Below are 13,839 nucleotides of genomic sequence, written 5' to 3' on the forward strand. Positions count from 1 at the left end.
GATGCAAAGAGCGAGTAAGGCCAGGCTCAGACAGAGGGGAAAATGTGTTTACCTCACCGGGCAGAGAGGTGCATTGATGCGCAGAGTCCCATATTTAAGTGGTCCACAAATGAAGCCCTGATGACAAGAGATATTGTTACCAGGGATATGAGTATTGACCAGCCGACTCGCCTTTCGATGACATCTTAAACTATTTCTATTGATTAACATTTTCATAGATTATCATGTGTCATATCAAAGCCCCCCCGATTCCCCTGATGAGCGCATTAAAAAGGCCCATCTGGGCAGGAACACATCGACCTCCCTGGCAGGCGTGAGATTAGTGGTGGACTGGCGCATGGGCAAGGTTGACCCCCCTCTCCCTCACGCCATACATGCTGGTCACCTGTCCCCATCTCCAACCCATTTAGACTGAATGTTCTTATCCATAAATAAGGCAGCGTGAGAGGGACAGAGTTTTACCCCTCTGTGTTCCTGCTGTTCATTGTGTGTCTCAGAGCAGGAGGGAGGTGGAACAGTCTGAGGAGACACAAGGGAGGCAAAGAGGGAGGAGAGAGAGTGGAGGTGACATCTCCAGTGCTTGTCTTGGGAGGCAAACTTAGGCTTGAACCCTCAGTGGCTATTCAGATGCACCAAGGTCGACGAGAATGTTTCTGGTTTTGTAGCAAGCGTCATGCACTAGCTGGTCTCTGCTCTGTGGTCGTGAGCATGTTTTAATTGGTTTCTGTCAGGTTCTTTGGACATTCAGAAGATCATTTTGTAAAATAATTGTTTGGTCATTCACTGGAGCTTCATTTAGGTATGTGTGCTTTTTGTTGGTTTATTTTTCATTTGGTGCACTTTTACATAGTTGCACATCAGTAGCAACATATCTTCATACATTACTTTGTTAGTAATTAACTGACAGTCATTCTAATTCCCTCCAGCTTATGGTGGTTTTGTTTTTGTGAGACATTAGAATTACATTTTTGGGAGGACCAGTGATACGCATTGATCTATTCCTGCTCTTGATTGGAAGAGGTCTTAATCGTTTGCTGATGTTGCCTCTGACTAATGATGCCACCTTTGACTTCATGCTCTTAATTAAAATATCAGGCAGGCTTTACTTTTGAGGAATTCATTAACTGTCTACGTAGATACAGTACGTCAATATTTCTAGGTACAGTATGCATGTACAGAATGTTGTGACATGTATGTTCTGTGGGTATTAATGAGCCTTTAGAGGTGTGGAGAACCTTTAAGGCTGCAGAGTATAATGGCAAAGCCAAACAATCCGTAACCGCTCTTCACCAGGCAGTTTGCAGCCACCAATATCAGCGGGAGCAGCACCAGTCTCAGATAAAAGAGAGAACGCTGTAGAGAGAGGGAGGGGGAGGGAGGGAGAGAGTGATGAGTGAGCGATAGAGGGGAGACACAGGGGTAGAGAGAAGGGGAGTGAAGGGGGGTAGACAGAGAACAAGCCAGTGTATAGTAGTGTGTGAGAGGCTGCGAGGCAAATCTAACCACGTTCTGTTGTATTCCCCACCTGGGCTCTCCAGCTCCCTCCAGGATCCGATGATTACAGGGCAGTTGAGCAAGCCGCTGCTCTCCCTGCGCAGCGAGATGAGCGCGGCAGAACTCCGGGCAGAGGACAAAGCGGCCACCCCAGACAGCAAGCTCAACGACGAGCCCCTGCTCCTGTCCTCCGAGGCCACGGAAAGAGAGGACACTCCTAACAAGCTCTATGGTGAGTCCATTGACAGGACAGCTCTTGGTCTCTCCTCTCCCTTCAGAGACTGGTCATGGCACAAGAGGCCAGGGAAATGCTCTGTTTCTGAGTGTTTTGGAAAGGGCGTCTGAGACCAGGTGCTGCTGGAGCAGGTGCTGGAAGAGTGTGATGGACCAAACTAAGTTGAGGTGCAGGGATTCAGGGAAGAGGTGGATGCAATAAGGTTGGTTGCCTGAGTTAAGAGTATGCAGATGTGGAAGATAAGTCCTTTAGGTGAGCTTTCAGGTGACATGGTGTTTTACATGTTCATTATGTCATTACTTTTTCACTGGAAATATCAATTAAGTCATGTCCTATAAACTGCTTGGTGTTTTGTTATGAGTCTTGTGTTAATTGATTCATTGATTTCCTTATAGGCTACATTTTGAGAAGTTTAGTTGTGGTAATTTTCAAATAGATTGTTGTGAGAGTCGCAATCAGCTGAATACTCAAAATGTCACACTGGAGTTGTTCAGGTAATTGTGTTTCATAATGTGTATTTAGGCCAACACATTTAGGAATTAGTGTTTGTATAGTTTACATTGATTAGATTGGTAGGAAAGTGACCCTTCCTTTCAGAAACAGCTTGGAATGTCTTGGAACGTGACGTTTTGTAATTTGTAGCAGTGAAATGTGTGAATGTTGTGACAAAATATTCTAAATAAGAGAGGATTTTAGGCTATATTTTATCAGAAATGTGTGTGTGTTCTCAACTTAAAAATGCCTAAACATTGAACAGTGGTGAGGATCTCTGGCTTTGGTTTTGGTTTGTGACATTTCCTTGCGCTTGATTTTATCTGCAATGGTGGGTCATCACAATTTAGAATTTCTTAAGCAACTAACAAATGTTTTTTTGTAGGTTAATTGCAAATACCGTTATGAAGATTAATTGATATTTCTAAAAATGATATATGGTAAACACATTTAAATCACTCAATCACAGCAATTTAGAAATATAAATGAAAAATGGCCTATTGCTCTGATAGGGAATTAGATATCCTTACCACAAGTAGAACAGTAAAAGAGATACTAATTAGTAAGAAATGTATGTGATTTTGAATAGAGAAAATATATATAGATTTTTTTTAACCCGCCAGTTCAATCTTATCTCTCTCATTAATTCCATGTTCAGGTTCAATTACAATTACGATCAAGTTAATTAATATGCTTTTAATTAACCTAATGTACTTATCCAGAGAGTGTAATTTAATCCTAGGTCATAAGGATGAATCAGTAGATCTAATGAGATTAAAACAATTGTTTTGTATAATGAAACTATAAAGACCATTACGCTATGTCTAATATAGACAGCTGTAACATGTAGATTCAGTCTCAAAGTAAAGGTTAAAATGACCTCATTTCACTATGTCTAATATAGACTGCTGTAACATGTAGATTCAGTCTCAAAGTAAAGGTTAAAATGACCTCATTTCACTATGTCTAATGTAGACTGCTGTAACATGTAGATTCAGTCTCAAAGTAAAGGTTAAACACTACCTCATTTCAAGTTGTTTGTTTGGATTTTGGTCAGATCCTTTTTTAATGGAAGTATTAGCATTACGTTTTTAGTCAATGCTGTCACAAAATAATCAGAATAAATTCAGTCACTTACTAATCCTTATTTACACCAAAGTATTAATCAATACATTTTTTGTACCAACAAAATAAGGATAATAAAAAACAATGTAGCGATTGTAACATTGTGATATGTAATATGTATCTAAGATATTAATTTATGCTTTTCAAATGGAACCAAATAGGCTACATTTCTTTCCTACCAATTGTTTCAGGCATTGCAATTCGATTTAAAAAAATGAAATGCATTAATAGAACAATTACTGTATGTCATGGATGGTTTAAAGTATACTTTTTGTGTTATCCTGATGATAGCGCTTTTGATGCTATACTATCACTGAGAAAACAGTATGTAATGCAGTTACAGCGTGTGCCCTTGGTGTGAGTAGATAATGGATGGGATATGATGTGGTCTATTTAAGACATTTTACACAGTGAATTTCATCAAAGGCTATTTCAGGGTAGAGTAATTTTACACTTAGTACACATCTAAACATGCTTGTAAGGTTATGAGTCAGTACTCAGCATTGAGGATGTAATACATCTATTTCTGAAAATGCCCATGGACATCATTGTAAAATATTATTTCAGTCCATAAACACCCCTTCAAATTACAGTAAAGGTATGCTTGTCCGGAGAGGCTTTTCGAAAAGTGACTGAATTGTGTCTTTCAGATATTATTGAATACAAACTACTACAGTAGTACTAATACTTGATTAAATTGGTAGTAAAATATATTTATTAATATTAACATAATACATTATAAACATAATAATGATAGTATAAAAACCATATTGTTCTGTAACATGAACATCCCATGAAAAAGCAGAAGCAAAATAAACAATCCCAAAACAGTACACTGTGACTCTGACGAGAAGAGTGCAGGATTGTGAGTGTCTGCAGTCACCATATGTAGGGCTCTATAAAATCTGTTATAATTTTTTCCTGATTCCGTTTTTTCCAAAATTCTGTTTCCTCCATTTAGTTTTTCCAGGTTTCCGGTTTCCCCAGTTTTTCAGGTTTTTGCTCTCAAAATCACACTTTTTCAGATAGAAAACCACTGAGATGTTCTAAATCCACAACAACGCTTAAACCACATCAGGATCCAACTTATGCATTTTTGGGGAGTGTAGTCACCCTTTAATTCCAGTGCGCACCTAGCAAGAGGCTAGCAAGAGAATGTTGTTTAGCAGTGTTTCTGTAGCGCACATGTGATGGTAGAGTTTGCAAAACAAATACCCACTGGATTGATGCAAATAATCATGATATAATTTTGCCAGATAAGCATAGGCTACTTTGTAGTTATTTAATTGAGAACGTTTTTGGGAAAGCCTTTCCATCTACCAGAAGACTTTTCATTAGCATCATCGCTACACAAAGTGGTAGACGCTCACACCGCACACACACAGACGTGGAATTCACATTGCCTCTTCAGAAAGTTGCAGGAAATTTGAATCCCTGATGCATTCTGTTCATGTCTTATAATAAACTTAGGCTAATTAATACATTTTCAATACATATAGTTGATTCCCTACTAAGTTCAATAAATTGTTTTATATTGTTGAATTCTGTTAAATATCTGGATTCCGTGATTCCGTCCACGTTCTCCACATCGTAGATTGTTATAGGGCCCAACATATGGCATTAGGTGTAGATTACTCTGTTTGGCACTACACTAATACAGTGAAAATATGTGTGAAAATGTTACAATCAAAATCCTAAAGCTACAGTGTCTTCAGAAAGTATTCACACCCATTGGCATTTCTCCACGTTTTGTTGTTACAGCCTGAATTTAAAATGGATTAAATTGAGATTTGTGTCACTAGCCTACACACAATACCCCATAATGTAAAAGTGCAATTATGTTTTTAGACATTTCAATGAAAATCTGAAACGTCTTGAGTCAATAAGTATTGAACCCCTTTGTTATGGCAAGCCTAAATATACTGAACAAAAATATAAACACAACATGCAACAATTTCAAAGAATTTACTGAGTTACAATTCATATAAGGAAATCAGTCAATTGAAATAAATGTATTAGGCCTTAATCTATGGATTTCACATGACTGGGAATACAGATATGCATCTAGGAGTGTGGATCAGAAAACCAGTCAGTGTCTTGTGTGACCATCATTTGCCTCATGCAGCGCGACACATCTCCTTTGCATAGAGTTGATCAGGCTGTTAATTGCGGCCTGTGGAATGTTTTCCCAGTCCTCTTCCATGGCTGCGCGAAGTTGCTGGATATTGGCGGGAACTGGAACACGCTGTCGTACACATCGATCCAGAGCATCCTGAACATGCTCAATGGGTGTCATGTCTGGTGAGTACGCGGGCCATGGAAGAACTAGGACATTGTCAGCTTCCAGGAATTGTACAGATCCTTGCAACATGGGGCTGTGCATTATCATCCCTTTGAGCATGGTGAAGTTATTAATTACACTTTGGATGGTGTATCAATACACCCAGGCACTACAAAGATACAGGCGTACTCAGTTGCCAGAGAGTAAGGAAACCGCTCAGGGATTTCACCATATTCACCATATTTGTCTGTAGGTGTATTTGTTTGTGCGTGTGTTTGTTTCTCTATGCGTGTATTTGTCTGTTCGTGTATTTGTTTCTCTGTGCGTGTATTTGTCTGTTCGTGTATTTGTTTCTCTGTGCGTGTATTTGTCTGTGCGTGTATTTGTTTCTCTGTGCGTGTATTTGTCTGTGGGTGTATTTGTCTGTAGGTGTATTTGTCTGTGCGTGTATTTGTTTCTCTGTGCGTGTATTTGTCTGTTCGTGTATTTGTTTCTCTGTGCGTGTATTTGTCTGTTCGTGTATTTGTTTCTCTGTGCGTGTATTTGTCTGTTTGTGTATTTGTTTCTCTGTGCGTGTATTTGTCTGTGCGTGTATTTGTTTCTCTGTGCGTGTATTTGTCTGTGGGTGTATTTGTCTGTAGGTGTATTTGTCTGTGCGTGTATTTGTTTCTCTGTGCGTGTATTTGTCTGTAGGTGTATTTGTCTGTGCGTGTATTTGTTTCTCTGTGCGTGTATTTGTCTGTTCGTGTATTTGTTTTTCTGTGCGTGTATTTGTCTGTTCGTGTATTTGTTTTTCTGTGCGTGTATTTGTCTGTGGGTGTATTTGTCTGTAGGTGCATTTGTCTGTGCGTGTATTTGTTTGTCTGTGCGTGTATTTGTCTGTGTGTGTATTTGTCTGTGTACATGTTTTGGGATCAGACAAGGGGACGATAGTGTGCAGTCTGGCAGTGGTGTGTGTGTGTGTGTATTTGTCTGTGTTTGTGTGTCTGTACAGTTTGCGTGTTTTGAGATTAGACAAGGAAGTGGCGTAAGGTGAAGATAGTGTGCAGTCTGGCAGTGTTGTGCTCCGTTGTTACTTACTCCTGAGAAATATTTGGGGGGAGGGTTCTCCAAACAACCTCTCAAGTCCTGATCATAGTACGGCTCCAGCTGTCAGTCAAATGAATTTTTTAGGATATCCCAGGGCTAGACTCTCCAAAGCAAAGACTGGGGCACCAGGTAACTAATTCATCTCAATAGTGTTACAATTCTCTGTAATAAGCATCAAGCCTTCTTTCAGTTCACCTCCAGACTCATGATTACATGTGAAGCCCGCTGGTCCATGTTTGTCTGTACATCTTACGCTCTTTGTCTCTCTCTTTCTCTTTCTCTCTTTCCCTCTCCCCCCTCCAGGAAATGAACTGTAAAACCTACAAATGTTCTCTCCGCTGTCAAGTGGGTGCCCCCCAACAAAATGTAGCTTAGGGCCCCCAAAAGGCTAGGGCCGGTTCTGACTGCATGTGTGGGTATGGATTTGGGTACACAGACCCGCAAGCTATTGCGGCCCCTCATGATGAGTTCCGATTTTTTGTGTCCCCCACCCCCATCAAAGTTGCCCATCCCTGCAATACACCTTTCTAAAACGGCAGTCTTTATTTTTATAAAACTGTATTTAACATAACTCTATTGTCATTTCATATTTAATGTCAATTCACCTGCTGTCTCCTTTATTGTGAATTCAGCGGTGTGTTTTGGTAGAGGAAGTCTTAAGATGTGGCTGGCCCAAGCTGCCCTGGTGTTTCTTGTGAGGCTGATGGAGGGATGGTATGGCTCTGCCTGTAGGCTGTGCCCGGGGTGGAGGGGGGGGGGGGGGGTGGGAGGCAGACTGGCTGGCACGACTCACTTGCCCTGAGACTAGGCACAGCTTAGAGACAGTCAGGATATGTGGTGCAGTCAGGAGATGGAAAAGAGAGAGAGAGAGAGAGAGAGAGAGAGAGAGAGAGAGAGAGAGAGAGAGAGAGAGAGAGAGAGAGAGAGAGAGAGAGAGAGAGAGAGAGAGAGAGAGAGAGAGAGAGCGGGAGAGAGAGAGAGAGAGAGAGAGAGAGAGAGAGCTCAACACCTCTCACAAAGCAGCACAGCTCCCCTACATGTAGGCCACAGGGCATAATGGATGACAGGAGGATGGTTTCTCAAAGAAGGAAAAATACTAATGTTATGCCAAGGTTGTACTGTATCTATGTATCACACACATGTTTGTTTATGCATGTTTAGCCGAAAGTAACTTACTTTTATAAATGTGCAGATATATTAATGAGATTGATTATGAATTTCTTAATCAAAAACAAATACAATGAATAGACTTCAAGTCACGGTACCTGTTGAGAGAAATCCTGACTCTTGATATGCTCAGTTACATTTTGACCCCAGCTCATTATCCAAGAAAATTCTAGTAATTATTTCAAGCTATGATTGTCCATGTATCTCCACACTACCCTCTGGATTTAGTATGTATGTATTAAGTCCAGCTCTTTAAACAAACCCCTTCTGCATAATGATAATTGAGCTACTCATATGAGCCAGTTCAGATACTCTAGATTTCATTTGGTTAAGAAATCTGGTATTAGACAAAATCCACAATATTATTTGCTGTTGACGGACTTAAGAACTTCCTAACCATTTCTCGAGGCGACTCTTCACAGTGTTCGCTGAATCGCCTGTTTCAATTACTAGAACAGCAAAGGAAAGTGTATTATTTTTGTGCGTCATTATCATCAGTATGTTGGTGGATGGTGACAATGTACTCAAAAAATGCACAATACAGGTTCACACCATCAATCTGAAAATATCCATGCAGCGGTCAACAAACACATGTCCTTGGCTGTATGGGTGAATGCGCCTACAGTTGAAGTCGGAGGTTTACATACACCTTAGCCAAATACATTTAAACTCAGTTTTTCACAATTCCTGACATTTAATCCTAGTAAAAATTCCCTGTCTTAGGTCAGTTAGGATCACCACTTTATTTTAAGAATGTGAAATGTCAGAATAATAGTAGAGAGAATGATTTATTTCAGCTTTTAGTTATTTCATCACATTCCCAGTGGGTCAGAAGTTTACATACACTCAATTAGTATTTGGTAGCATTGCCTTTAAATTGTTTAACTTGGGTCAAACGTTTCTTGTAGCCTTCCACAAGCTTCCCACAATAAGTTGGGTGAATTTTGGCCCATTCCTCCTGACAGCTGGTGTAACTGAGTCAGGTTTGTAGGCCTCCTTGCTCGCACAAGCTTTTTCAGTTCTGCCTACAAATGTTCTATAGAATTGAGGTCAGGGCTTTGTGAAGGCCACTGCAAAACCTTGACTTTGTTGTCCTTAAGCCATTTTGCCACAACTTTGGAAGTATGCATGGGGTCATTGTCCATTTGGAAGACCCATTTGCGACCAAGCTTAACTTCCTGACTGATGTCTTGAGATGTTGCTTCAATATATCCACATATTTTTCCTTCCTCATGATGCCATCTATTTTGTGAAGTGCACCAGTCCCTCCTGCAGCAAAGCACCCACACAGCATGGTGCTGCCACCCCCGTGCTTCACGGTTGGGATGGTGTTCTTCAGCTTGCAAGCACCCCCTTTTTCCTCCAAACATAACGATGGTCATTATGGCCAAACAGTTCTATTTTTGTTTAATCAGACCAGAGGACATTTCTCCAAAAAGTACGATCTTTGTCCCCATGTGCAGTTGCAAACCGTAGTCTGGCTTTTTTATGGTGGTTTTGGAGCAGTGGCTTCTTCCTTGCTGAGCGGCCTTTCAGGTTATGTCGATATAGGACTTTTTTTCTGTGGATATATATACTTTTGTACCTGTTTCCTCCAGCATCTTCACAAGGTCCTTTGCTGTTGTTCTCTGATTGATTTGCACTTTTCGCACCAAAGTACGTTCATCTCTAGGAGACAGAATGCGTCTCCTTCCTGAGCGGTATGACGGCTGCGTGGTCCCATGGTGTTTATACTTGCGTACTATTGTTTGTACAGATGAACGTGGTACCTTCAGGCGTTTGGAAATTGCTCTCAAGAATGAACCAGACTTGTGGAGGTCTACCATTTGGCTGATTTCTATCACCTTGGCTGATTTCTTTTGATTTTCCCATGATGTCAAGCAAAGAGGCACTGAGTTTGAAGGTAGGCCTTGAAATACATCCACAGGTACACCTCCAATTGACTCAAATGATGTCAATTAGCCTATCAGAAGCTTCTAAAGCCACATTTTCTGGAATTTTCCAAGCTGTTTAAAGGCATAGTCAACTTAGTGTATGTAAACTTCTGAACCACTGGAATTGTGATACAGTGAATTATAAGTGAATTAATCTGTCTGTGAACAATTGTTGGAAAAATTACTTGTGTCATGCACAAAGTAGATGTCCTAACCGACTTGCCAAAACTATAGTTTGTTAACAAGAAATTTGTGGAGTGGAAAAACACGTTTTAATGACTCCAACCTAAGTGTATGTAAACTTCCGACTTCAACTTGATATTCAGCTAGGATGCCAGGAGCTATAGAGTGTGAATGTTCAGAATTCACCAAGTATAAATAGTTTAAGTGATAACTGTAGGTTTGAGGCAGCAGAGGAAAATAGCCAAAAGAAAACACTTTATTCAGTGACTCTTCCTGTGGCAACACAGTGAGAGAGTTCAGATTCAGCTAGGTAATTTTGAGGATTTGCTTTGTATAGAGTAGAGTGCTGCTTTTGGCTTTAGTATGATTTTTTACAGTTAAGTACAAAAGTTTGATTTCTGCGGGGGAAAAAGTGTTGATTGAAGTGAAGGTGTCAACTTTCTTGGGGTTCTTGAGTTTGGTTGATTGTTGTGAGTAGGCTATTTTCTCTTGTACCATATGGTCTATCTACTAGAAACTCATGGACAATATGGACACAGATATAAAACATGTACACTATATATGAATACATTTTTAAAAAAGTTATTCAAATATAAATTACTAAAGCTACGATAGATTTTCTGTTAATTACCAAAATGACTGAAGATACTGGTAACTTTGGTAAATGACCAGTAGCTTTGCAACCTTAGTTGTGAGTGCCCAGGCAGTTGTATGAAAGGAAACACTGGTAGACAATGTCATTGGGAATAATGTTTGTCTACCACACCTAGCCATGCTTCCTATAAATGGTTTCTCTCATTTATAAAAGCTAATTTCTCAAATAGTCTTCCACTCCAGCTATCAAAAGCCATGAGGCACCACAAACATCCTTAAAAGTGGACATTAGGTGGGAAAGATGTGGTTAGCATCCCCCCACACACACACACACACACACAGATTCTGTCTTCCCCTCTCAAGCAAATCTCCCCCTTTCAAACATCAACAGACAAGATAATAAGACACTCAGAGCACAATTCGGTATTATATTCCGCAACCAAAGGCTCATCTCTTGTCAGTTTGCATTTACTCTCCCAAGGATGTGACGCATCTATCATCATGCTGTCAAATAGAGCCGGAACGACAAGGCCACTCATTTTCTACACTTACTGTCTACATGAAATGGCCTGCACTTATACCGATTCTGCCAAAATGGAGGAACATTTTCAGAAAGGTCACCTACAGACTAAAAAGATGAGAGAAAAAGGAATCTTCTATCGATTTATGCGATTGGGGGTCATTCCGAAGAAAAAGTCTAGAAAGACTACTGTACAAATCCTTACATTTCTTTATTTGTTGTATTTCGTAAGATCAGTTACTCATTCATTTCGATAAGATAAGATATTTATGACTACATGTGGGCTTTTTTGCACTCCGGTACCTCATTAAAATCACTTAAATTAATTGGATTACTGAAGTGATAGTTGATAGTCCTTAATACCAGTATAAAAATATGGTTATCACTAGGAAGAAACTGTTTACTTTTATTAGGATCAGCATGTATTTAATTTCATACCAACATTCTCTACAACTACTACTCCCACTTCCTCCTCATCCCCTTGTTCCCTTGTTCCCTTGTTCCCTTGTTCCCTTGTTCCCTTCAACTTGCCTTTCCCTCCTCTGCATACACAGACACACAATGCTGGAGGCAGCCCTCCATACTTAGTATTTTTCTGTAATCAGCTTAGTGAGAAGGGTGAGTGAGTGGAGATATTTGGCTGCTTGGTAATGCAAAGAGGCCTGTAACGTTCTGCTGTGCTGAGGTTAAGTAATAAAGTGGTAGAGACAGTTTGTAAATGGGACCGGCTCAGTACAGTAAATAAGACGAAGGATAAAGAAGGCGGAGAGAGGGGGAGGACTAGGAGTCTTTCTACACTGGAGGTGGATCTCATTATGAGGATTTCAGATGTCTGCGCCGCAAACTTGAACAGCGGCTTAATGCATGCCTATAAAGCAGGTGTAATACATTCTCTATTGCGCCCAGAGCGCCCAGGGGCAATCCTTGCCATCGTCACCATCACAGCTCAGATAGCAGCATTGAGGAACAAGAAGGAGATGTTTCTGAGATGGACAGGCAAAGGTCATCTGTTTTACAAATAAAAAACCCAGTCATGTAGATTACATTCCCGGTGACACTGAGCACGTCAAAGTGACTGACATTATAATCCATCCAATATATTGTGCATAGACAGTAGAAATGAATTGTTAACCTTTGTGTTGCTTTTACAAGGAAATATTGTGAAGCAAATGACATTGAGGGCAAATTTGCCAGTGGTAGAGGAAATTTAATGAATATTAAAATGCACTTCATTCTTCTCTCAGTATGCTCAGTCTTTTTGAGGTGAAAATAATACTTTTCAAATAAATGTGTATTTCATAGTCTCCATAAACAATATCAACAAGCTCTTCATGTTGGACTAACAAAGAAACGTCACAACTCCTTGGCGTTGACACGGTCGGTGTTGTTGGGATAGAATTGAAGCTGGGAAGGGGTCACATTTTCGGGATTGGAAATTACAATGTTGTCTTTGACTTGTGTGGCGTGAACCAGAGATGTATCCTTCCTACAGTCCATGTGTCCTTCACAAGGCTCTATTATTTATAACTCTCGCTCTTTGAGCAATGACCAGTACTAATGCATAACCTTCTGTCCTTCTGGCTGATTCGCTTCCTTTGAAACCAAAGATTGAAGGAAGAGGAAAGGGTGTGTGGAGAAGGGGGGTGGTGCAGGGGAGGGGGTGCGGGAGAGGGGGTGCGGGTGATATTGGGCAGTCGAGATCCAGGCTATCGAGAAGTTATTATGTATTTTCCCCTTCACATCTGAGGATGTGGAATAACATTCTGATGCTTATTTTCTTGGGGAATGGAGTTACGGGGTTCAAAGTAATAGTCTATCCCGTACATTCCCCTCCCTCCGCAGCGTGACTGCACTATGAGGATGTTGTGTGCTGCTGGGGAAATTCTGTTAGAGCGCATGGAGGGTTGGTTCTCGGTTCTGCCTCTCCCGTCCGATGTGGAGGCAGAGTATTGGGGGGAACAGAAGCTCTGTGGGACAGGGGGGCAGAAAGTGGGACATAGAGTCAGCATAAGTGTTGGATAGCCTGAGGGCCTGGGGATGATGTGTCAAGTGTGGCATGTGGGTATCTAGTAGCCCCCCGCACTGGCCCCCGTCCCCGTCCCCGTCTCCACCCACAGACGCTACTGGCTGCCTCTTAATTGTCTTGCCGCTGCTCTCGCTTGGCCAGATGCAACACAGGTTGACGGGCAGCCGCTCTTTGGACGCGGTGTGTTCACCATACATACTATGTGCTGTCTATGTTCTGCCTATATAATACTAGGGTTGTGAATATTTCACATAGATATAACTGTTTCTTTCCTTGATACTTTTGAAATTAATAGCATATAATGATTAATCACTTATTTGCTATTTTGAACATGAACCCGCATTATTCCACACATTTCCTTTGTTTGTGACAGAGATAACGAAAGATCAATTGAAACCAGTGCTGTGAAGTAAACACATTGGATGGAGATCCAGACAGAGGGCCATGGTTGAAGAGAGACCCTCTTGCAGGACAGGGATGAAGGGGCATCAGATCAGGCGGAATCCTATTTACCACAAATATAATTTAAGTAATTTAAGAAGAGTTGCCCATCAAGAGAGGGAGGCACCTCAGTATTCCCCTCATCTCCTAACAGGCTTAAAGCCCTCTCAGGCAGACCCTGATTTCACCATCCATGCTGCACTGATGGACATAAAAGGATGAGGAATAATTTGGGATTGTTATTTGTCTCTTTCAACC

The 13,839-nt window shown here is 40.9% G+C and overlaps 1 protein-coding gene across 1 annotated transcript in view; it reads left to right on the plus strand.

Moving 5' to 3' along the window:
* The first annotated feature begins 476 nt into the window (after positions 1 to 476).
* LOC121550029 (POU domain, class 6, transcription factor 2-like) overlaps positions 477 to 13,839 on the plus strand; it is a 116,816-nt gene continuing 103,453 nt past the window's right edge. Inside the window, exons 1-2 of the mRNA XM_041862093.2 lie at positions 477 to 799; positions 1,539 to 1,726. Of these exons, the coding sequence (XP_041718027.2) occupies positions 1,555 to 1,726 (172 nt within the window). The 5' untranslated portion in view covers positions 477 to 799; positions 1,539 to 1,554. The remainder of the gene's footprint in view (positions 800 to 1,538; positions 1,727 to 13,839) is intronic.

This window comes from Coregonus clupeaformis, chromosome 34 (assembly GCF_020615455.1).
Source record: "Coregonus clupeaformis isolate EN_2021a chromosome 34, ASM2061545v1, whole genome shotgun sequence".
Classification (NCBI taxonomy): domain Eukaryota; kingdom Metazoa; phylum Chordata; class Actinopteri; order Salmoniformes; family Salmonidae; genus Coregonus; species Coregonus clupeaformis.